Below are 26,363 nucleotides of genomic sequence, written 5' to 3'. Positions count from 1 at the left end.
CAGGCAGAATCCTGAATAGGGTGGAGACTAGCAATCACATTATTTAGGAATTCTTACATTAGCTTTCGGTCAAAACCCAAAATATGACCCAAGTTTTTTTCACTCAGGTGTTTGAGTTGTTGTTGTTATCCTCAGGCTTCTTATAGACTTTATGGGTGATAAGACTTGCTTTACATGGTTTGGAGTGGAAGATCTCCTGCTATAGAGCTTTGATTCTCGAACCTATTGAACACCTTTGGGATGAATGTTTTATTTTAAATGTACCCCAGGCCTCCTCACCACACCTACATCAGTACCTGCTTTAACTAACACTCTTGTGGCCGAATAATTCTTACACAAATCTCCACAAGAAGGAGATTACTAGGAGACCCAAACCTGTTCCAGCATGACAATTTCTCTGTGCACAAAGCAAACTCCTTGAAGATATGCTGTACATTCATTGGACTTGAAGATGTTGAGTGGCCTGCTATAGAGTTCTGACTTCATTTAGTTTCTGTTCGGCTGGACTGTGAGTCGATGTTTATTCAGGTGATAATGATGATGATGCAATGGTGTGTTGTGTAATAGGGACTCTGGTGCAATCTTGAAGAAGTGACCCTGACCTTCGAGTGAATGTTCTGACACTTGTTGGATATTTTTAAGGAAGAAGTTTCACAGACAGATGGTTATTTCAAATCTTGGGTTATCAATTTTATTGGTATAATGTGTATATTGCAATAGTTTTTGGTAAACCTGAAGGCTTTGTTTAAATATAAGGGCCTGTCTTTAAAGAAACATGAGTGACCCAGATGTTTGTAGAGATTCAGTCCATTACCTGGGTGCAAAACATAGAAGTGAGATACTGTTTATACAATATCTCTAGGGAATGAGTGTGAAGTCAGGCCGTGGTAGTCACTTGAAAGGAATGTAATACAGAGCAGGGTGTGAGGAGTTCGATGAAGGTCAATGATTTATAGAGAAAACCGAATCAAAAGTTTAATCACGCATGGATTTGAAAACATGTTCAAATTTTTGGAAAAATGTGAACGTTTCACAGCAGAGGTCAATCTTGCCTGGTGTGGATGAAGTATTCATTCCAAACAAGCAGGACCTGGTTTTAACCTGTGAAATAAGTCTTTAATCAACTATCAAATAAACCTCCAATTTAGCCAAGTCTCCACCCAGCATTAGACTAAACAAGCCAACCACAAGCTATTATTAATGTAACCAGGTGAGCAATAAGCTGATATTAGATTAAACAAGCTAACATCAAACTGGAATTTGAGTAAGTAGGTGGAGTAAGTCCAAGTCAAGTCAAGTCAAGTTTATTTCTATAGCGCTTTTCACAACGGACATTGTCTCACTTTTCCAGCCATATGTGATTCTTCCCCAAACTGTAACCAAAGATTTGGAGGCACACAATTGTATAGGATGTCTTTGCATGTGCTAGCATGAAATTTTTGTTTTATGCTTGAGGAAGCCAAAACCTGACCCAGTATGGCAAAGCCTCTGTGCACAAAGCCAACTCTTTGCAGATACACTTTACAAGAGTGGAAGATCTCCTGCTATAGAGCTCCAACCCTATTAAACACCTTTGGCATGAATGCTGACTGCACCCCAGGCTTCCTCACCTCACCTACATCAGTACCTGACTTTATTAACACCCTTGTGGCTGAATGAGCACAAATCTTTACGAGCACACTCCAAAATCCAACATCTTCCCAGAAGAGTGCAGGGAATTAGAACAGCAAATGGGGACTAAATGTGGAACCACAAACAAGCATTAGAGTAAACAAGCTAACAACAAGCAAGCATTAGGCAACAAACTACCAGAACTACTCAAATAAATGTAGTCAGACTAACACAGAGATCAGATCAGCAAAAGAACTATTGTAATATATTTTTCTAGAACAAAACAAGAATTCAAATAAGAATATTTTCAGACCAGATGTTTGCTGAAACACAAACCCAGATAAGCATAGTGATGAAAATCCTTCTCGTTTGTTCAGGACCCTGGACAGCTCAGAACCGAATCCACCTCCTGGGTTCCTACACTGTCTGGATCGGCCTTTTTACTTCTAAGGAAATCCTGACTCACTTCTGCTTCTGGAAATATCGCGTGACACCGATGCCTGCTTCCCCCAGCCTGGCCTCATTCCTGCGCTGACGACGTTAAACCCTTTAGGCTCGGTTTCTTCTCAGGAAGTTTTCACTGTCATATAAAAGGCCTGGAACTGTAATAATAACTTTGTAACTATCAATTATAAGAGTTGTCTGGCTAAATGGGCACGAGGGAAGCAAATCTACTTTTGTACTGGAACCTTGTTTGGAAAAGGGACGTCTGGACTGATTTAGTTTGGTCCGGTCATCCCAGGACACCCAGTGAGTCATTTGTTATGTGTCACAACTATTTTATGGACAGAAGACCAAATTTTATTTATACTCCTGAAATCTTCTGCATCTAATATATTATTTTTCTATAGAATTTATTTGTAGCTTGAACTGACCCTTGGCAAAAATGCATATATTAACAAAAGTATGAATAAAAGTATTGGGACACATGACTTTTCCAGCCAGATGTTTAAATGTTATCACAAAGTTAGATTCACACATCTGTATAGGATGTCATTGGGGGTTATGGCATGAAATTTTCCCTTCACATGAACTAGGAGACCCAAACCTGTTCCAGCATGAAAATTCCTCTGTGCACAAAGCAAACTCCTTGAAGATATGCTGTACATTCATCGGATTTGAAGATGTTAAGTGGCCTGCTATAGAGCTCTGAGCTCAACATGACAAATGTGAAAACTGACTGCACCCCAGACTTCCTCACCTCACATACACCAGTTTCTGACTTTACTAATGACTCTCCACAAATCGCCAAAACCACACTCCAAAATCTAGTGGAACACCTTCACAGTAGAGTGGAGGATATACAGTTATTTTGCTTCATGCTCATACTATTGGTGGTTTTACTATAACACCCCTAAATGTTTTATTCTAATTCTACTTCTATGCTGGTACAATCAGTTATTAAATAGGGGGAAAAAAACAGATTTTAAACATGACCAGACAACAATCCTGGAGCCCTCCAGGGTCAAATAGTTTTTATAAATACCTTCACATTGGTTGTTTTGTCCTTCATCTGTCTCTGGTTCTTATGCAGCCATTTCCTACAGGATGGGCCTGTCTCTTCTCCTCCAATCGCCTTGCCTCTTTGTTTTAATTACTGCCGTTGTTTGTTCCTGGTTCCTTAGTTCCCTTGGGTTTTCGTTATATATATATATCCCGTGTTTAATCATTTCCTTCTTTTTAGCCTCCTAGTGACTTTTTCCTCATATTACTGCTCTTTTAGTTCATCTTGTTTCTAATTTCCTTGTTCCTCTTTTCTGCTTGATTCTGATGTCTTTGTCTTGTGGGGTTTTTATGCTTCTTTTTCGCTTTACTGCTGGCTGGTTATTTAGTTTCCATCTATCCATATCTTAGGCTTCTTTCCTTCTAGGTATGTTTTTTTGTCTACTTCCTTCAAGTTTTTATGATTGTTTCATTCCTACATCCCAAATTAGAAGCTTTTACTAGTTCCCCAAGTCATTAAATTTCATTTGACTTGACAATTTTATTATTTTTATGTCTGTGTCCAGACTTTTTAATTCACCCCCGCTCTGACAGAAAGCTACGGACCAACAGGACCAAAACCATTCCCACCTGTAACCGACCTCATCAATAATACCAAGAACCCACCATCGTTTCCATCGTCATCATGACCTGCTTCTATTAACACTAACATTACAGTAATGTAAATCGCACACTGTTCATTTCATATGTGTTACATGAACACAATCAACATGGACCACTATTTTGCAACCCTGCACTTTGGACTTGGAAAAATGATCATTGCACTGCATCACTTGACCTCCTCTGCACCATGACTGTATTGTTAATGTCTTTATTTATTAATGTATTATTGATTATGTATCTTGTGTTTTATAAAGCACTGTGGTCTGTTTTTTCTTCTGTTTATCTGTGTACTGTAAGCTGTTTGATTTGACTTACCTGAGTTTATCAGAATTATCTGAGTTCAGTTGAGGTGCAGGAGCCGATAAGATTCCATATAAACGTTATAAGATACTGCAACACTCCACTTGATTGTGTGTGCGAAAGAAAAGCAGCTTTATGGCTTTTATGGACCCTTGAACTCAAAGACATGCTGATACAGAGATGCGATTCGATTTATGACCGAATTTCGCTTTTTTACCAGATTGGCATCTTTCACCAAACATTCTAATATTTGGATAATCAACTCTGCATTGCAATACTGTGCATACTGTTATTGTTGTGCAAACGTTTGCATATATATATATATATATATATATATATATATATATATATATATATATATATATATATATATATATATATATAAAAACATACATACACCAATCAGGTATAACATTATGACCACCTGCCTGATATTGTGTAGGTTCTCCTTTTAGCTTCCCAAACAGTCATGACCCATCGAGCATTAACAGCATGAGCTTCTTCAGCAGTTTGAGCTACATGAGCTCGTCTGTTGGATCGGACCACATGGACCAGCCTTCGCTCCACACGTGCATCAATTAACTTCGGCCACCCACGACCCTGTCACCGAAATCTGTACCCGGCTAGAGATGGTCCCCGAGTTACGATGGTTCAACTTCTGATTTTTCGATCTTACGATGATGATAGCGATACGAAAAAATTGCTCAAATATTTTCACGCAAACCGCCACTCGCAAACCAGCGCTCGTCCACACGCACTGCCGGACATACACCGATCAGGAATAACTTTATGGCCACTGATCAGGCATAACATTATGACCAAAATATTTTGTTGGTCCTCCTTTTGCTGGTAAACAGTCGTGACCCATCGAGCATCAACAGCATTCACTTCTTCAGCAGTTTGAGCTACAGGAGCTCGTCTGTTGGATCGGACCACACGGACCAGCATTCAATCTTCACTTACATCAGTGAGTCTCGGCCGCCCACGACCCTTTTGCCGGTTCACCACTGTTCCTTCCTTGGAGCACTTTGGATAGATACTGTCCACTGCAGACAGAAACATCCATTTTGGAGATGCTCCGAGTCAGTCGTCTAGACGTCACAATTTGGCGCTCAAATCCTTAAATCCATTTGTCCTGCTTCTAGCACGTCAACTTTGAGGACAAAATGTTCAGTTGCTGCTGATCTTCAGTGTTCTTCAGTTCACCGCTCATAATCTTAGAACGTTATCATGTTATGACACTAGATTTTGTGGAGATTTGTGCCCACATGTGTGTTAGTAAAGTCAGGCACTGATGAAGATGAGGTGAGGAGGCCTGGAGTGCAGTCAGTCTTCACATTCAGCATGTTTGAAAGGGTTGGAGCTCTATAGCAGGAGATCTTCCACTCCAACCCATGTAAGTAGATCTTCATAGAGCTGAACGTTAAGCTGGAACATGCTTGGGCTCCACCACACTGTTTTTTAGCTGTTCAAGTTAGAAATGATGGCTTTTCAGTCCCATCGACCTGAAGGTTGCGAGTTCAAATCCAGCATCGCTAACGTGCCACGGTTGGGCCCTTGAGCGAGGCCCTTAACCCTGAAATGTGTATGATGTATTTGGCGACGTGATAGTTTAGTGGTTAAGGCACTGGCCCTTGGATCTGAAGGTCCCGAATTCAAATCCCAACCATGCTGAACTTTCGCTTCCGGGCCCCTGAGCAAGGCCCCTAACGCTCAAATGTGTGTATGATGTATTTGAGTAAATACAGAAGAGTATTTAAAGAGAGAGAAAAAAAAAAATCACGAGTAGAAAAGAGAAGTGCTTTGCATCAATTTATTCCTAGTTTCTACATTTTTTTTTTTTTTTTGGTCTTCCAGCAAACTTCTGCGACGTACAAAGAAACTCATAGGCACGTACATGTTTTTATTTTAAAAGCACATCCTGTGGTATTAGTGTTCAGGATGGTGACGTGTAAACAAGGATTAGGTATTAATACACGTTAAAAACAAAACAAAAAAAACAAAACAACGGAATCCATCAGTAAATATGACGAGGTTAAACAAAATGTATCCGTATTTATAATAGAATAAAATATTATATTATATAATATACGATGCTACAGGTTTTTTCCCTCCTTTCTTTTTTAACATCTTGCTGAGACGCGTGTCGTGTCCGTGGCGACGGTTTTGTTCATGCATATAACACGGCCCTTTGGGAGAGCGAGCAACCATGCTGACTACGCCCCCTCCCGGTGCTTCTGCGGGGTTTTGTTTTTCGTGATCGTGAAATCGTTAGCACCCTGAAATGACTCGGATTACTCCGGGAACTGGGAGTTAATTATTCCTGAAACGCATTAATTAGTTGCCGGCTCGTGTACTGAGGGTCGTCCCGGTCCGGATGGAAGGCTCTCACGGGCGGCCGGTTCTGCCACGACGAGATCCACCAAGACACCGATTTATCTACCAGAAACCAGAACCACAAGAAAGGGTTTCCTTTAATCTCAAACTCAGGGGTGGGGGAGGGGAGGGGGTGTTGGAGTCAAAAACAAGTGCAGCAGCAAAAGTGTGTGTGTTATCGGGATCATCTTACACACGCGCTCTCTCTCACACACACACACACACACACACACACACACACTCACACTCACACTCACACTCACACTCACACTCACACTCACACTCACACTCACACTCACTCACACTCACACTCACACACACACACACACACACACACACACACACACACACACACACACACACACACACTGATGCTTGATGCAAAAACAATACATGGAATAATTGCTGTAGTTTTATGATAATGGGCTCGGACACACCCCTGTCCTCCGCTCTCTCACCGTGAGTGATTTTATGAAATAATGAATGAATGAACACGTTCCTGCATCACTTCATTTCAGCAGCCAGCGATAAAACTCCGTTCCCTCACCAGCTTTCACTTCTTTGTTTCTTTCCTCTCTTGTTACAAAGTGCCAACATCAGAGACTTGCGCAAAAAAAAAAAACCTATTAAATTACAGAACGTGACGGATGCTGTTTAGAAAATCGACGCCCCACCGAGAATCCAGAAATCGCCAACAAGTGAAAGTTAAAGCTGAAATCTTACAGGTACAAGAAATGATTTTTACTCTCATTAGCTACTCTACGTGGTCAAAGGTTTGTGGACACCTGACCATAAATTTGCCATGTGCTTCTTTTTAAACATCCCATTCCAGATTTAGTCCCCATTCTTCGTTACAATATCCTCCACACTTCTGGGAAGATGTTCTACTAGATTTCGGAGTGTGCTTCTGGAGATTTCTGGAGATTCATTCAAGCACAAGGGTGTTAGTAAAGTCAGGTACTGATGTAGGTGAGCTAAAGATGCATGAGAGGCAGTCAGTTTCTCAATGTATTCCGTCTGTCTGTTAATGTGTCATTCTGTCCGTCTGTTAATGTGTCCGTCTGTTAATGTGTCATTCCATCCGTCTGTTGATGTGTCATTCCATCCGTCTGTTGATGTGTCATTCCATCCGTCTGTTGATGTGTCTGTCTGTTAATGTGTCATTCCATCCGTCTGTTAATGTGTCTGTCTGTTTCCAAATGCGTCATTCCGTCATCTGTTAATCTGTCAGTTCGTCTGTCTGTTAATGTGTCATTCCGTCCGTCTGTTAATGTGTCTGTTAATGTGTCATTCCGTCCGTCTGTTAATGTGTCATTCCGTCCGTCTGTTTCCAAATGTGTCATTCCGTCCGTCTGTTAATGTGTCATTCCGTCCGTCTGTTAATGTGTCATTCCGTCCGTCTGTTAATGTGTCTGTCTGTTTCTTAATGTGTCGTTCCGTCTGTCTGTTAATGTGTCGGTCTGTTTTTAATGTCATTCCATCTGTCTCTCAACATAAGTGTCCCAATACTCTCACAGACGTTAGCCGGCTGACGCTGTTGTTGCCGTGAGCAGTGATTTCAGTTCAAAATATTAAAAGTTGAAAGGATGTTTGTAGAACAGAGTCACTCAGGCCTGTATAACTGTACGAATGCAGTTAAAGAAAAAATTAAAGCTGGGAAAAAGAAAAGTAAAAACAAAACACAACAAAACACCATGACACTCTTTTGAGGATGCGTCTGCGATTTCAATCTCTGCGCTGTAACGCCACATTTTTCCTCTGAGACAGCAAACATGATGTGCGGTAGAATCGAACGAGCCAGTTACTTCAGCTACCGTTTGTTTCTCGAGTGCAGTTCGGTTTCTGGATAAAAAAAAAAAACATGGAACTGAGAAAGACGAGTGATGGTCACGGAAGTTACGCATATTTATTATCTCCCCTCGTGTACAGGATGGTGACTAATACCGTACATCAAGCGCCGGCGTGCCTGATACAGGAGACGTTAAGGACGTTTCGGGTGAAGTTATTGCTCCGATGAATAGGATTTAGGAGACTGAGTGAAAAAGTAAACCAGAACCCAGTGGGCAATGAAGATCTGCTCAGCTTTACAGCTTTACAGAGAATAAAATAAAATGGCTAAACTTTTTTTTTTACTTTTAGTGATGCCCATAATCTTCACCTCACCAGGAGGAACCTCGAGCTCCTACAGCCTGAGGTGAAGATTATACAACAAAACTAAACAATCGGTGATCATTGCTGTAAAACCTGAACACACAGCCTAAGGCACGAGGACACACACACACACACACACACACACACACACACACACACACACACACACACACACAGCTGGACAGAGGTGGAGTTTAGTGATTCGGTTTTTTGGGATGCGGATGGATTTTATGGGTTCTGAATGCTCACTGGAGGAAACTCGGTCTCGTCGTCCAGGCGCACGGGACCGGCGGCGAACTCGTGCTCGGGAATCACCTCGCCCTTCATCACCCCTCCGTCCTCGGAATATCCTGAGAGGAATATCACACACACATTAAAACATTTGAGGGTTTTCATACACGTAAGTAGCTATGGGGTTAAGGGCCTTGCTCAGCGGCTCAAGAGTGACAGCCTGGTGTTGCTGGGACTTGAACTTACAACCTTCTGAGCCTGTCTTACATTAACAACATTTGGCAGACGCACTCATACAATGCGACTTACATTTACTGAGCAGCAATGAGGTTAAGGGACCCCAAGAGTGAAAGCCTCGCGTCGCTGGGATTTGAACTCATGACTTTCGGATCCAAAGTCCAATGCTTTAACATTAACCAGAGTGAGTGCTAGCTCATGTCCACCAAGCTGAGACTGCTGGGCCCTTGAGCAAGGCCCTTAACCCTCAACTTGCCTCAAGTTGTGTAATTATTTAATATGTTTATATACTAATTATTTAGTAGTATTATATCCACACTGCTGCACCCTTTATATACATAACACGCAGCAGAGTTACTGATACAATGCCAAAGACGCACTTCCTGAAGTGTTTTATTCCTCTTTTACAGGGTGGCGCAGGGAAACAGAAAATTTTGGAACCAGGAGTTGGTGACCCTAGGGGGCGTCGGCGATTGTTTGGATCCAGATATGTTTAAATTCAACAACAAATACATCCTCAAAACAAATCTCGATATTCCCGGTGTTGGAGCTCTGCATCTCTTCCCCTCTTTTGAAGTTGACATGATAAAAAAGCAGCTTGAAACTTGAGACTGAGCTTCGAGAAACTTCTGACCAATCAGATTAGAGAATTCAAAATAGTAACAAAACCTAGGAGACACGACAGGGATAAATACGTACCGGTTAGCGTAGTAGAGACGGGTCCGTGGGTGCCGATGGCCGCCGTGGCAGCGTAGGAAGGAGCCGCCGTTTCCTCGGACACCTCGGACTCCTCTTCCGATCCTAACAGCCTGAAGGGGTCAAAGGTCAGTTATGGTGTCAATTATATACAGATAACTAATTTGTAAATTAATGTAAAAATTTTAATTTGTTAAATATTTGCCCTTGCTGCAACCTTGCCCTGATTTTTTTTTTATTCTCTTCACATGCTCATCTGGTTTTATTGATATTGGCAAACTGATGTGGGAATCTGATATGGTGTTCAAGCTGTTGTAGAAAAATACCCAACTCGCACTACATATATCAAAACCCGAGACAATGAAACCTGCGTTATTTTTCTTTATCTGTTTATATACCAAACACTGTAGAAATTGGAGGTGAGCGATGGGAAAACCGAGTTGAGCAAAGTGCACTGGGAGTGAGATTCTAGAATGGTGGACACACGTCCTTCACCGTAGGACCGATCAGTCATGACTCTGAGAAACACTTTTAGTTATAATATACAGGAGAGAAAGAGCACACCCTAGTGGTGACATTTGCAGCTGCCTGCTGTTCAGCGTGAACGATCTCAAAGCGCACGATCAAATTTATTATTTTAGTATTATCTATTTCATACATTTTATTTTTTCCTTATAAACCTGTAAAAAAAAATCATTGTTTGCACCCGTTTTGATGTTGCAAAAAAAACAACAAAAATTATTTATAGATTTTTTTTAATTAATTAACACCCTTCTTCCCTTGCATTCGTTATTCCAAAATAAATGTTTATTCTATTCTATTTCGTTATACACTATAGGGACAAAAGTATTGTGAGACACCTGACATTTTCAGCCCCTGTGCACAAAGCCAGTTCCATGAAGAAATGCTTTACATGGGTTGGAATGGAAGATCTCCTGCTATTAAGCGCTGAACACCTTTAGGATGAATTTTTCAAGCTGATTGCACCCCAGACCTCCTCGGCTCAGCGACATTAGTACCCGACTTTACTAACACCCTTGTAGCTGAATGATTCTCACAAAAATCTCCACAAAATCTGGTGGAACATCTTCTCAGAAGAGTGTTCTTCTAAGAAGTAAAATATCTCATTATATTATATGGAATATTCTTCAAAAAGGAGCTCATAATCTCACGGTCAGGTGTCCACAAACTTTTGACCGTAAAGTGGATGTTTGTTTGAAGTGGATGTTTCCTTCGATTTTCATGGTTCCGTGAGATCTTTCAAAAACAATAAAAATCAACTGCATTTGAAGGAAATAAGTAAGAAGTCCATCCACATGCCAAAGTCCAACCCCTTAATGATTGACGGGACGAGGTGGCAGCGTGTGGTGGACTGTTTTCTTGTTCGTTCTCACCTGTGCGTGTGCACCAGGGTGCACTCGCCCCCGTCCTGAGGGTCGATGTTATAAATAAAGAGCTGCCCTTCAGACGAGGCGACGAGGAGCCGTGGAAGCTTCTGGATTCTGAAAGTTAAAGAGCAAACAGGACAATAGAGATGTATACTACAGTCTATCTGAATAGCGCATCGAGATTTTCATCGCATCGGCCTCAGTTATGGAGATGATCATCCTTAATGTGGTGTTGCTCATATGGTGATTTCAATGAATAACTCGAGCCTCTAGAAAACAATCAAATAAAAAAATTACAAAAAAACAGCACCAGGATTAAACTCCAACAGCTTTATTATTAGTAAAGATTCGCCATTGTTTTATTTACGTGTGTAAATAAGTGTAATCTGATGATCTTTATCTCTTTCAAGCAGCAGAATTCAAGATCTAATGAGCCATATATATATATATATATATATATAATCAAAATGATGTGTTATTTCGATCCATTCAATTCTACACTGCAAACATAAATGAAACATAAACTTCTGGGAAGTGACCATGGTATAAAGGGAAGATCCACTACTACGAGTGAAACCTGTAAGAATTTACACACTGCCTCAACCCAGATTCCACCCCAAAATATATACGAGAATGAGCTCATCCAGAAAAGGCTCCAATATCACAGAAGTCATTGTGCAGTTTAATCAGAATTTCAATTTAATTTAATCAATCTGAGAGAAGCAACAAGCAGTCAAAAATCATCTCTTAACCAAAAGGAGGATTGATACTGTTCTTCGCTTTGAAGTGTAAAGAGGATTGATACTGTTGTTCCCTTTGATGTATAAAGAGGATTTACACTGTTCTTCCTTTTGAAGTGTAAAGAGAATTTACACTGTTCTTCCCTTTGAAGTGTAAAGAGGATTGATACTGTTCTTCCTTTGAAGTATAAAGAGGATTGATACTGTTCTTCCCTTTGAAGTATAAAGAGGATTTACACTGTTCTTCCTTTTGAAGTGTAAAAAGGATTGATACTGTTCTTCCTTTTAAAGTGTAAAAAGGATTGATACTGTTCTTCCTTTTGAAGTATAAAGAGGATTGATACTGTTCTCCCCTTTGAAGTATAAAGAGGATTTACACTGTTCTTCCTTTTGAAGTGTAAAGAGAATTTACTGTTCTTCCTTTGAAGTGTAAAAGGATTGATACTGTTCTTCCTTTGAAGTATAAAGAGGATTGATACTGTTCTCCCCTTTGAAGTATAAAGAGGATTTACACTGTTCTTCCTTTTGAAGTGTAAAGAGAATTTACACTGTTCTTCCCTTTGAAGTGTAAAGAGGATTGATACTGTTCTTCCCTTTGAAGTATAAAGAGGATTGATACTGTTCTCCTTTGAAGTATAAAGAGGATTTACACTGTTCTTCCTTTTGAAGTGTAAAGAGAATTTACACTGTTCTTCCCTTTGAAGTGTAAAGAGGATTGATACTGTTCTTCCTTTTGAAGTATAAAGAGGATTGATACTGTTCTCCCCTTTGAAGTATAAAGAGGATTTACACTGTTCTTCCTTTTGAAGTGTAAAGAGGATTTACACTGTTCTTCCCTTTGAAGTGTAAAGAGGATTGACACTGCTCTTCCTTTTGAAGTGTAAAGAGAATTTACACTGTTCTTCCCTTTGAAGTGTAAAGAGGATTGACACTGCTCTTCCCTTTGGAGTGTAAAGAGGATTGACACTGTTCTTCCCTTTGGAGTGTAAAGAGGATTGACACTGTTCTTCCTTTTAAAGTGTAAAAAGGATTGATACTGTTCTTCCTTTTAAAGTGTAAAAAGGATTGATACTGTTCTTCCTTTTGAAGTGTAAAAAGGATTGATACTGTTCTTCCTTTTGAAGTGTAAAGAGGATTGATACTGTTATTTCCTTTGAAGTGTAAAAAGGATTGATACTGTTATTTCCTTTAGAAGTATAAAGAGGATTGATACTGTTATTTCCTTTGAAGTGTAAAAAGGATTGATACTGTTCTTCCTTTTGAAGTGTAAAGAGGATTGATACTGTTCTTTCCTTTGAAGTGTAAAGATTATTTATACGTCACTCTGGATAAGGGCGTCTGCTAAATGCCGCAAATGTGCATCTACTGTTCTTCCCTTTGAAGTGTAAAGAGCAGGAGTTGGTCCAGGGTTCTTTCTTGACTCCGATGAAACCAAAGCACTTCAATGTATTATAAACAACTTCTTTATAACGATCATCATTGTCCTCATCATTTTTTTCTTACAAACTGTACACCACTTCAATGTTCCCCGCTTCCCTCGGCGGGTTATTTAGTTAGCCGTGATACACCTAATAACGACCACATTACGTGGAGAGTCTGATCGCGAATGAGAGAATATGATTTGGTTGCAGGAACAATCGGAGCAGTGCGACGTGTGGGTGCATGTGTACACTCACGTTGTTAAAGTGCAGGTGTGTTTGTGGCCGTGTGTGTTGAGGCGGACCGTGGCGAACGCTCGATCCTGACTCATCATTCCTGAAACCTGGGATGGCAGGTAGCTGCTTGCTGCTGAAAACATCTTGCCTACGTACGCTGACCACGAGGGGTTCTCCTCCTCGCCACTACACACACACACACACACACACACACACACACACACACACACACACACACACACACTGAGTCATTCTGATAATAGCATAGCTTTTTTTATTCCTTCTTTGTCTAATCTAATAATATCCAATATAAAGGTTGACCAAATTATCGTCATCGGCACCAGTAGTTGACTGCTTGTTCTATCTGATAACTAACTGATAGTTTTTTCGGGTAGCATCCGTTGCTGTGGCTGAGAAGGTCTGCAGTTATTACTAGAGCGGCCTCTAGAGGCGAATCACTGCTTTACGTGCTGTTTGTTTTTACATGAGAGGCTGCACAGAAAGAACTATTATATTTATTGATTATGATTTATATAACTATATGTATAATATAAATAAAATATTCATATTTATTTCATTTCACACCTTTTAATGATTCGACACAGTTTTTATAATAAAGTTCAGTACTATGTAGTGTTAGTTCTTTTTTTTAACCAGTATTAATTTAAAAACAACTGGTTTATTAATCGGTTATCGGCAAGTATGATTCGACCTAGCTACTGATACCGATGTCATTTTTGTAACAAAACAATAATAATCTGGAACTGGAAATGCAAGTGTACAGACCTGAGGATGTAGAACATATCTAAAAAAATAAAATAAAAAATAGATGAGTGTGTGTAGACTCCATACCTGTGTCCGTGCTGCTCCAATTTGAAAATGTGGACCGTCTCGGTATTGCTCGAGGCACAGAGGAACTGAGCATCAGGACTGAAGGACAGAGAGCTGATGTTCACGTATCTGTGCACACACACACACACACACACACACACGTTTAGAGCAAGGGTTTCATCATACTAGCTGCTTTTTTGTTAACTCAAACCGTAAGGTAACTAATTCAAAACTTTGAAAAAAGAATGAGATATTGAAATAATGTCATGGTCATTGATATTATTTGGACCTTTTCATTCCCCTGCGGAACTCAAACAGTCTCTGTCCTTCTGGAATGGAGAACACTCTGATCACTGTGCCCTGGAAAAAAGAGAAATATAGTGCGAGGTTATGTTTGTGTATATTTTTCGGTACAGGGCTTTCGACTCGTTCCACATGTGAACTGAATGCGATCCTTTTAACATAGTTACAATCCGAGTTCCCCTTATAATTCCCTTTCTCTAAATCCACAAACACACAATGCAACTCCTTCTGACCTTCTCTATCAACATTCTCAAAGCAAATAATGCGTCTGTGGTGCTCTTTCTCGGCATGAAACCATACTGTTGCTCACAGATGGTCACCTCTTCCATCAGCCTGATTCCACTACTCCTTATATACGACCCTCAACCCTATTGAAGATGATGAATGTGAACTCTGACCCCCAGGCCTCCTCACCTCACCTACATCTGTATCTGACTTCACTGAGACCCTTGTGTCTGAAGGAGCTCAAACCTCCACAAGCACACTCCAAAATCTAGTGAAACATCTTTCAAGAAGAGTGGAGATTATTATAACAGGATAATGGAGACTAAATGTGGATTGAGACATAAAAAGTGTGTGTGTGTGTGTGTGTGTGTGTGTGTGTGTGTGTGTGTTTACCCTCTCTGAGGCACTGGCCAGTTTGGTGCCTGAGGCATTGAAGGTGATGGCGGCCAACTGACTGTCATGAGCTTGAATCACGGTCACTGTGTTCTGTGTGGAAAAACAAAGATAAGACACACACACACACACACACACACACACACTTTCAAAATAAAGGACTAACTCCCATAAAGATCTTGAGAATAATTGTGCGTTTGGATTAAAATTTATATGTAAAAATCAAACAGAGGGTCACATAGATGCAAATAAAAGAGCTAAATCTCATCTAGGTGCAATATTCAGTCAAATCTGTGAAGATGACATTTACATCTACAAACAGTGTTCTGTCCTGATGGTCACACAGTCATCAAGAAGAAATCCAGAGCTGAAGATTTTTGTATTTTGGTTTGCGGTGCATTTACCAGATTGTTGGCGTCGTAGACGATGATCTCTCCGATGGTGCTGCTTCCGGGATACGCCAGGAAAGAGTTGGAATGGTTGATGGAGAGAGCGCAGAGACCTTCAAAAATAAATACAAATAAATAAATAAATAAATAAAAAATTTAGGGTTTAGAACATGGTTCGTATTTTATAAGCAGATCATGTTCAGGAATAGAAATACACAACACACTTGTTTGAGCACAACAAAGTTACTCATTAATAGGAAAAAAAATCACACACACACACACACACACACACACACACACACACACACACACACACACACACACACACACACACACACACACACACACAAGGAGTTTTCTGTTTTACCTGAGGGATTGGATGGTGTGTTCAGAAGGGTCTTCAGAAGCTTCATGTCCTTTATATTGTGGATGTAAATGGACTCTTCCAGACAAACCACCAGCCTCTGTCGAGTAACACACACACACACACACACACCCACACCCACACACACACATTCATTCTTTAGCATTAAATCTGACTCGAACGCCTTTTGTGCTTTCAAATTTATATTTTCATAACTCTACCATAACACACAAGCATTACCTCAGATTTCTATGTCGATTCAGTTCCTTTTTCAAAATTCGTGAAACACTTGTGCACTTGACAAGAAACGTTTAATTTTTACACCTCAGCAGTTTAAATCCCACAGGAGCCGAGCTACCAGAAGAGTGATTACGAACCGAAGTATAATTACAGGCTGATTTTAACCTCACCAAGCCTTTCCCATTAATTATTCTCACACATTTGAGGAAAATGTTGATATTCTGAACAACGCTGTGTCGTTTTTATTGTCTTTGCACCTTCACGTTCACTATAAAGGACTATAAAACTTCTCACTCAAGATGATGTGCTTCAAAATGGCCAGTGATAAATTTTACCTCTGGAATGTCCTTTTGTGTGTCAGTTTACGAGTGTGATACAAGGAGGTGGTATCTTAGTGGTTAAGGGATTGGACTCTTTATCGCAAGGTCACAAGTTCAAATCCCAGCACCACTATACTGCCACTGCTGGGCCCCTGAGCAAAGCCCTCAACCCTCAAGTGCTCAGTCTTACTGGATAGGGGCGTCGGCCAAATGCCGTAAATGTAAATACAAAGTCAGAAGCTAAATAAACAAGTCCAGACGCATGCTAATCTGGTAGATGTATTTATTTTTATGCTTATTTTCCCTAACATTAGCGTTATAGCGCTAACAACTAAGCAAAAGCTAGCATTGTGACAGAACACGCAGCCATGCTTCATTCACCTGTCGGTTAAGGCGCACGGCGAGGATGGAGTTGGAGTAGCTGTAGTTGCAGATTTCCGTCCCTTTCTTGAAGTGATAGACGTTCATTCGGCGCGGCATCGAGTGACACACCACCACCACCAGGCTGCTGGAGAACAGACGCTCCACGATGTAGACGTCCGGGTTCTCTGCTGAAATTGTGAAACACCTCAGAACCACTGTGCCCTGAACTTAGGCAGGTTTTTAACAACCAAGTACAATTAATCTCATTATGTTCTGTAGTAGTTTAGTGCATTATATAAACAGGGATGTTGATAACAACGTTTAGATCGATCGGAAGGTGTCGATTCATTTTCTAGATCGGCAGCTCGGACACCTTTTGTGGAAGGAGTCTCCGGTGTCAGTACTTTCTAAAGTCTTCAAGATGGACAGATTTGCATTTTTGCCCTATTAAATGTACTTATTATAAGAAAAATGCAAATACATGTGTAATGTCCAATACAATGAACATCATATTTAAAAATTAGCATCATGCTGCAATATAAGAGCAATAAAACACACCAGAACATATTATAAAAAAATTAAAAGCTCAACAGTAACATCACTTCCTCTTTGGCTGCATCACTGGTTATTTACCAATAAGAAACATTCCCTATTACCCCAGTTATAGAACTATTCAGAAAAACAAGAGACAAAAGTTTGTGGACACCTGAGCATAAAGATACTTAGGTGTTTTTAGAACATCCTATTCCAGATTTACACCCCGTTTGCTGTTATAAGGACCTCCACTCTTCTGGGAAGATGTTTCACTAGATTTTGTGGAGAAATTCAGCCACAGGGGTGTTAATACAGTCAGGTCCTGATGTAGGTAAGAAGGTGAGGAGGCCTGGAGTGCAGCGTTCATATTCATCCCCAAGGTGTTCAATAGGGTTTAGAGCTCTATAGCAAGAGATCTTCTACTGAAACCCGTGTATCCTCATGGAGCGGTCTTAGTGCATAGGGGTAATGTAATGCTGGAACAGATTTGGGAGTTCAAGGCGAAGGGAAAATTTCATCCTACCGCCTCATCACGCATCCAATACTATCATGTGCCTCCAACTTTGTGCTAACAGTTTTAAAAAAGAGCCAAACATGGCTGGAAAAAATCAGGTGTCCCAATACTTTTGTCCATAAAATCCAATCGTTTGACTAAATCTAAAGAAGTTTGGTCTTCTTACCACTTTCATGAATACACTCAAGTTTATCCACTGCGGTGACGGAGAACAGCTTGTAACCTTCTTTAGTTCCCACAGCCAGTGACCTAAATATGTAGAAAACACAGAACACAAATAAACACAGAAAATACAACAAATTAAAATAAAATAAAATGTAGTGTAAGTTTTATGTGCCATTTACACACATTCCTATGACATTTCAAAAGGTTGTGACTCGGATATTTTCCATTCATTCAAGTATAAAGCCTTATATACATATATGATTTAAACCTTACACACACACACACACACACACACACACACACACACACACACACACACACACACACCACGTTGGTTTAGGATTTCTTTCACTTCCTAGAACAATATATACATATATTGTGTTGTATGTTGAAGTATGGAATGGTTGCCATGTTGGTGAAATCCTGAACCAACCTGGCAACCTTTCCATACTTCAACACCAGGCAATTCTGTCTCTCATTGGAAACGATTTCATTGTGTGTAAGTCTAGTATAAGTCTCCATCGTTACCTCCTCCAAAACAACCCCAAACCATTAAGCTTTCACCTCTGATCACATCTTCTCTCCTGTTCTCCATCAACATCTTCTTCAGATAGAGACAAAAATGTCCCATTTGACTCCACAGATCTTTCATCCACACACATCATCAAGATCGATAAAACCTTATCGTATAGCTAGTAACGCTTCGATTCCGAGCGATATAAACATCAGAAAATCATTTAAATGCTGCTGAAACCTGATGATGTAGAAATTCCTGTTTGGGTTGCCAGTCACATAGCGCTGGTATGCAGCTCATCGCGTGTAAAGCGAACGCTTATGAGCCTTGGGCTATAATTTATTGCTTCCTCGTTCACTAATTAGTCTGATCGGCCTCCTACATTAGCGCTAACACCTCTTCTGTATGTGTGGGACGACAAGTACAAGATTCATGTCACAACCTTTTTTTTCTTTGTCCTCAAACATCAGAGACCAATAATAATCAATTACAATAATCAATTATCACTGCACAGCTACGTTCTGTTTCACTGTAATGAACAGCTGAGACTTTAACACACACACACACACACACACACACACTGTCCAGTGACCTATGGACTGTTGTGTAAACAGCCTGACCGATAAACACAAACAGATGAAGACAGAGACAAAAAAAAAAGATAGAAAGTGTGTGTAGCAAGACTCCCAATTGTTGGTCAGAAACCCACTGATGGAAAATCTTGATGGGAATTAAAATGTCAAATCAGCTGAAAAACATGAAACGCTGAACTAGAAATTTCCAGGAATTTGATATTCGGCTCTTCGTAGGAAAAACTCTGAGCACCTCGGATTTAAAAGGACTAAACCGTTAATAAGTAAACGCGCCCTTCCAGACAGATAGGTTTCCATGGTTAACCTGTAAACATTATTTTAAATGTGGTTTCAGTTTTTTTCTGAAACATTTACACCGGGATGTAATTTTAGGGCTTTTTGTTTTTTTCCCCCCGTGCAGGCGGCGCCACAAACTCTTGCCATCAACATGTTAACAAGGTCTTCAGACCTACATCTGTTCCCCAGCCGCCTTCATTCCTCTTCGTGTCTGTTCCTGTTCCTGAGCGAATCCTCTGCAGCCCTACGCATACGCTGCCTTTCAGCATATTACAAACACGTGACAAGGGTTGTGGAAACGTTGCTTTTCTAAATGAGACAAAAGATACAGATTTACTGGGAAAAAAATATATAAAACTCGTCCTTAGATACGTATCATCTAAACATACAAGGGTGCATTCAACGGATTTTAGGAACAACTTCGCATATTAGATCTTGGTTCCACTTACATCTTTTAAGTGGCTGGAAATTATTTTTATTTCGTGGAATATGGACTTTGAATTTGATGCGTCACACGCTCTGTTCCAGCCATGGTCTTTATGGAACTCTTTAACCTTGACAGAAATTTGCTTCTTGTATGGTCATAAGATGGTGGAGTGCAACAGTCTTAGTCATCTAGTCTGATGTTACTGGACTAGTTTTTATTAGGGATGTGCATCTCTATAACTGGGGCTGAAGCGATTCCCATCTCGATGCATAGCAAACATTACGATACATAAAATCATGAAGTGCCTTCTGACTTCTACTGCATGACCCCTTTCTGTTCCTGTTCTGTTTACAGAAGAACTTGTGTTTAGGAGAAAAGATGTAATCAGACTCCCTCACCCCCACAGTCAAACATGGAGGTGGAAGCTTAATGGTTTGGGGTTGTTTTGAAGCAGGGAAGGTTGGAAAGTTATTCTGGGTGAAAGGAACCAACATGGCAACCATTCCATATTTTAATACCATGCAATTCTAGACTTTTAGCTGATTGGAAGCGATTTCACCGTACAACTAGACGATGAGCCGAAGCGCCGAATACGTCTGGAGTGATGTCTGACACCCAGTGAACTGGATCACAAGAAAGAAACCTCCAAACAGTGAAGAACCTCTTTGGTAGGTTTTTACAAGAGGCACAGCAAAGTATTTCAGCTGAATGTTTGAAGATATGAACTGTCCAGGATGCCCAGAGTGTGGAAAGCTGCTCTTCACGCTAAGGGAGGATTTTTCACTGAAAATAACGCACGACCCGTTGTTTTCCTGTATAGTCTCCAGACGCAGCTCTACCTCTGCCATGTTAATCTGTATTCTATGTGACTCTCAGGACACGCCTCGGTCTCCGTAGTGTTGCGATACGTCATATTCACGTAGCAGCAGTCGGGCAGAAACTATTGGTCACTTTCTGAATAATAAAATCTAATTTGATATAAATAAATCTTTTACAGATGCAAATACGTTAAAAACTATGTATTGCTATGCAACCTGTATCTGATGCACACTTTTTTATATCGATGCATCATTAACTTTTGCAAATCTGTCAATCTTACCTTCTCTAGACTATACTATAGTGTGTGTGTGAGAGAGAGAGAGAGAGAGAGAGAGAGAGAGAGAGAGAGAGAGATGTAAATATAGCCGGTAGAACTGCTAATTCCTGAATAATCTCCCAAGCGGGACAGATAAATCCAACACAGACTCGGTAATAAGCCGAGACGTTGAACGCAGCATGACGTGACGGGTGTTTAATACAGTACAGAAGCTTTTCATTTATAGAATACGTTTTTCTGCTTTAAAAACATGTCAGTACCAATCCAGGCGAGGAAAAACAACTAGACGACGTTAAATATTACAGGAGTTATTAAATACAGTGCAAACCAACACTCGGCTCGAGTTCCCATTAAAATCTGGGTGTTAATTTGACTGGTCATCTGATGCTAATGAGAATGGATTCAACTCTACATACAGTTAATGTCTAAAACATGGAAACACCTAATCATGTGGTTTTTGAGATGCATGCATGTTCCTTTCGTTTCTATGCATCAAACACACAAGAATTGAACAGTGAATGATGAGAAGTTCTGTGGAGTCCAAATTTGACACTTCTTGCTCTAACAGAAGAACTTGTGTAAAAAGAATCAGGAGATCAGATCAGACTCCCTCACCCCCACAGTCAAACATGGAGGAGGAAGCTTAATGGTTTGGGGTTGTTCTGGAGCAGGGAATGTTGGAGACTTATTTTGGGTGAAAGGAACCAACATGGCAACCCTTCCATATTTCAACACCATTTAATTCTGTCTGGACTGAGGCTCATTGGAAGCGACTTCACCGTACGACAAGACGATGAGCCGAAGCAGCGAATACGTCTAAACTCTAAGTGTTATTTAGAGAGCAGACAGACGTCTGGAGTGATGTCTATCATAGAACGTGCCGGTTTTACAAGAGGTACAGCAAAGTATTTCAGAAAACTGACTGTCTGGATGCCCAGAGTGCTCGTGTCTCTGAAGAACAATCAAAGAGGGAGGAGTTTTCACACTTTTCACAGACACTGTAGGTGAACTGAGCAGGGATGATTTAATGAATACATCATGTACAGTGGAACCTCGGGTTACGAATTTAATTCGTTCCGGTACTTTATTCGTAACCTGAAAAGTTCGTATCCCGATACAAATTTCCCCATAATAATGAACAGAAACTTCGGTAATTCGTTCTGGACAACCAAAAATATTACTTAAATAAAAATAAAGCCAATATTCACTAATATTATTTACTTTTAACATGTTATATTAAAATTATACCACATAAAACATACAAAAGAGGAAAAGATCTTTACGGGTACTTTCCTTTGAGAAGACTCGCTGCAGGAGACGACGTCAGAGAAGGGGAGGAGGGAGAGTTATTGTTTGAAGGAGAATCTTATTATATTATATTATTTATATATTATTATATATTATATTATAGAATATTAAAGACAGTGTTATTAACACGAACGCTGAGACAATTGTTGCATTAGAGGGAAAATGAGAGCTGTTTCTTTAAGGCTACTATCAGTTGGTATTGAAGTCCAGAGTGAAATTCATTATGGGTATTGTACTTCGGAAAAGACAGTAACCCTGCTAATCTATCTTCATAAAAACAAGTAAAGTGGTTATGCATCGGCTAATGTTGTCCATCTCATCATTCCACGAGCATCAACTAACGAGTTGTTACGCTGCTGCCGGGAAAAGTTCAAGCGGATAAGTAACACGATGCTCTCGCTAGGGACACAGGACGCTAACTGATGTGACGAGCTGCGTGGATAGAGCAAAAACAACCAACTTGCCTGCGATTTTTGGTGAGCGACGTTCGTATCCCGATATTTTGTTCGTAACCAGGGGCAAAAATTTTGATGAACTGCGATTCGTAACCTGAATTATACGTATGCCGGGGCGTTCGTAACCCGAGGTTCCACTGTACTTTTTTTGCAATAAGGGAACACAGACCATCAATGCGCCTGGGCTTTTTTTTTTTTACAGGACCATTAAGTCAAACAAAGTCAAAAATCTTTGATTTTTGGCAAAGTTTTTTTCGGATAGCTTTCCGGATGTAAACGCTGTGCAACAGGAAAATTTCTCAGCTGAATTCCCGTGATCTGATTTCTAAGGAACTGATGATCTGTTTTGAGAAAGAAAAGAGAGAGAGAGAGAGAGAGAGAGAGAGAGAGAGAGAGAGAGAGAAAGTCTAGCGAGAGAACGGCGGTTTATTCGAAAGGCTATACAGACTATGATAACAGGAACTGATTCGTCTCTCAGATATTCCACTACATTAAATAGCAATAAACCAGAAAGAAGAGAGAGGTGTTCAGTAATTAATTGTATATAACTATAATTAAAGGTATAATTAAGGACCTTATAATTAAAGGGATATAGAATCTCTGTGGGGGGCTCAAAAGTGTAAAGCTCTTGGCTACTAATCAGAAGGTCTTGTGTTCAAGCCCCCACTGACCCCAATTTCTGTGAATCAGACAAATTAAGTCCATTCCGATTTCCAAGGCTGCTAATCACTTTCAGGGTTGCCAGTTATTTTCAGGATGGGTTCGCAATAATTTTCAGGGAGGGTTGCCAATCATTTTCAAAGATTACCATTTTGTTTTTAAGGTTGCCAATCAGTTTAAAAGTCACCAATCATTTTCAGGGTTGCCAAAGGTTGTCTAATATCAGCCTCCAGATTGCATTTTCCACCCCCTCAGAGTGAATTATTTTCCCATAACAGCACTGCCTGGAGTGTGTGTTATGCCTTACAGAGAGACAAGGTGAAAAGGACGCTGCTTTTTGTTGTTGTTGTTATTCCATAGTAATTACTTACAAATATGAATTGTAGGTGGAATATATATATACATATAAATATATACACACACACACACACACACACACACACACACACACACACACACACACACAGAGTGAGAAATAGATGTGTTTTTTTTATATTTCAAACCACAATGAATTAAATTAAGCCTGTAATATGCTTAATTCATGCATTCAGGTATTTTGGGATTTTTTCACTCTGGTATTCACATTCATTTAAACCGATTTATTAATAAGTATATTATAAGAAGAAATTATTAACTTGTCCTTTTAGAGGAGCAGATTGTATTTGATGGTCTCTGGAGTCCCTGGTGTATGTGTGTGTGTGTGTGTGTGTGTGTGTGTGTGTGTGTGTGTGTAATGTTTGTGTGGTTGAATGGTTATAGAAGTGCTTACGTGGAGTCCTGGTTGAAGGAGGCGCAGCGCAGTGCCGGGCCGCGGGCTCCTCCGCCTGCATCTCCGCTCTCCATGCCGAACGCCGGCGACCTCCGCCCGGCCCCGCCTTCACCGGAGCCCCCGGATCCTCTCGAGTCGTCTCACGCTGCCGAGGACCTGCGGAAAACAAACCCACACACGTGAGCACATCCCTCCCGGCCACCTCCCCGCGGCGCTGCCCGGTAATAAACCGGCTACAGAGGCGCTGTGACCGGGTCTAATGTGCGTGTGAGCGGCGGCGGCGGCGGCGTGAGAACAGACCCGTAATCCGGACAGGAGCAAAACAAAAACAGCTGATGGTTTCTTGCGTCACGTCACGGCATTTCACGTCATCGCACAGTAGGCGGGGCTACGAGGGGCTGTGGGTCGTTCTGATTGGGCGAAAGGACAAAGTCGTGCGCTGATTGGACGCAAACACGGAAGTGGACTTAAGAAAAAAAATAAAAACTAGTCTACATTGAATTTAATTTGATTGATTTATTGTTACTGTTTGTTTGTTTAATAGTTTACAGGTGTTTACACAAATAGAGTCTACATTTGATGTTATATTGTAATATGGCTGATTGATTGATTGATCTTGTCGTCTGTTTGTTATTTATGGGTGTTTACTAAAGTGAACTCAAAAATGACATTACAATTTAATTTAATTTAATTTATTTTGATTAATTGATTGACTAATTGACTGTTTATTTGTAATTATAGGTGTTTACGGAGGTAGACATTACATTTCATTTCATTGCTTTTTGTTTGTTTGTTTGTTTGTTTGTTAAGTTATTTATGGGTGTTTATGGAAAACTCAGACGAGTCTACATTTAATTTAATATGACTGACTGATTGATTGATTGATTGATTGATTTGCTTGTTTATTTGTTTGTTTATTTATTTATGGTATTTATGGAAGTGGACAACCAAACTCAAAAGATTCTACATTAATTTGATTTGGTTGATTGATTGATTGATTGATTGATTGTTCGGTTGATTGATTTGTTTGTTTGTTTGTATTGTTATATATGCGTGTTTACAGACGTAGACAAAAAATACTTTTTACATTTAATTTAATTTGATGGATTGATTTGCTTTATTTATTTGTTTATTTAATTATTTATAAACCTTGAAGCTATATTACTGAGAAATTAATGCCCAGTTCACTAATGCCCTTAGTGAACAGATCTGAGGAAAGTCAGACTAGAGTGATTTAAAAGACCTTCACGAAAAGTACAAATAGATCTCTACCCTGCCTGGACTAAAGTTATCCCGATCCACTTCCTGGAGTCATCTGTTTTATCAACAAGGCCAAAATTTCAGCATGAGACTATTTAGTGAACTCACGATCTACAAGATGAAGGACGGGGATCTGGTGTGAAATGTCAGGGACGGTGTTACATGATCTAGACCCTATGCAGTATCTCTATTTTACTCCTTGTGCAGTCTTTTTGCTTGTATGCTACTGTAAGGGCAGTAAGGAAAAATTTATGTAAATGTTTTAAACTGGTGGTTTAGATTGGTCTAAGATTTTTTCCACAGCTCTAGTAACGCTGTTTCGAATCTCAGAGTTATGATTTGCTCACGGGAAAAGATTTCAAATCAGATAGAAAGCAATCCCACTAGGGGGGAAAACGTGGAATGCACAAGCTCTTGTCATTTTAATAAAAAAAAAACGCAATGTGTTTTGTACTTATCACATTGAAATTCTTTCTTAGCATATTCAAGCTTATTAGGAAACTGTGGTCAGAGCACAGAGTCAGCCATGATACAGAACCCCCTAAAGCACAAGGGCCCAAGATTGGCTGCTTGAACCCCAGACCTTCTGATCAGTAACCCGGAGCTTTAAGCACTGAGCTACCATTTCCTTCTTCTGTCCTTTATACCTTTAAGAAAGAACAATCAGCAGGGTGTGATTGTTAAGGATTATACACACATCACCTCACATCAGAAGCAAATGTTTTTCCCTATTGCGTTGTATTCGTTTTCATCAGCATGTTGCAGTCGCCACACGAGGAGAAATGTCTGGTCAAAGCTGCATCATGCGATCAGATTTCAGTTTCTCTCTGTTTCATTTTCTTACTCACTGAATGCTTCGTATTCATCATGCTT

At 40.1% G+C, this 26,363-nt stretch overlaps 1 protein-coding gene across 4 annotated transcripts; it reads right to left on the bottom strand.

The window, feature by feature from the left end:
* Positions 1–5,816: 5,816 nt before the first annotated feature.
* On the bottom strand, positions 5,817–24,620 carry wipi1 (WD repeat domain, phosphoinositide interacting 1). 4 transcript variants are annotated; one of them, XM_046865464.1, is made up of 14 exons: positions 24,531–24,620; positions 24,231–24,386; positions 18,134–18,216; positions 16,938–17,107; positions 16,000–16,096; positions 15,648–15,745; positions 15,244–15,336; positions 14,612–14,682; positions 14,344–14,451; positions 13,513–13,677; positions 11,103–11,210; positions 9,712–9,821; positions 8,794–8,894; positions 5,817–6,456 (listed from the first exon to the last, which is right to left on the bottom strand). In XM_046865464.1, the coding sequence occupies exons 2-14, from the start codon at positions 24,302–24,304 to the stop codon at positions 6,406–6,408; spliced, it is 1,329 nt and encodes a 442-aa protein (XP_046721420.1). In that variant the 5' UTR covers positions 24,305–24,386; positions 24,531–24,620; the 3' UTR covers positions 5,817–6,405. The 4 variants fall into 4 exon arrangements, with proteins under 4 accessions (XP_046721420.1, XP_046721419.1, XP_046721421.1 ...); XM_046865463.1 differs by lacking the exon at positions 24,531–24,620 and having other exon boundaries at positions 24,231–24,524; XM_046865465.1 differs by lacking the exon at positions 24,531–24,620 and having other exon boundaries at positions 16,938–17,104; positions 24,231–24,524.
* Positions 24,621–26,363: the final 1,743 nt, after the last annotated feature.

Source organism: Silurus meridionalis, chromosome 14 (genome assembly GCF_014805685.1).
Source record: "Silurus meridionalis isolate SWU-2019-XX chromosome 14, ASM1480568v1, whole genome shotgun sequence".
Classification (NCBI taxonomy): domain Eukaryota; kingdom Metazoa; phylum Chordata; class Actinopteri; order Siluriformes; family Siluridae; genus Silurus; species Silurus meridionalis.
The sequence above is the reverse complement of the archived record's forward strand: the minus strand, read 5'-3'. Positions and strand labels throughout refer to the sequence as shown.

Bases quoted from the DNA above. Each gene is read 5' to 3' on its own strand.
- wipi1 (XM_046865464.1), bottom strand. From the start codon at position 24,304: ATGGAGAGCGGAGATGCAGGCGGAGGAGCCCGCGGCCCGGCACTGCGC. The intron at 18,217-24,230 runs GTAAGCACTTCT...CTACATATTTAG, and splicing joins TCCTTCAACCAGGACTCCAC to GTCACTGGCTGTGGGAACTA. The intron at 8,895-9,711 runs GTACGTATTTAT...TATTCCTCTCAG, and splicing joins CGTCTCTACTACGCTAACCG to GATATTCCGAGGACGGAGGG.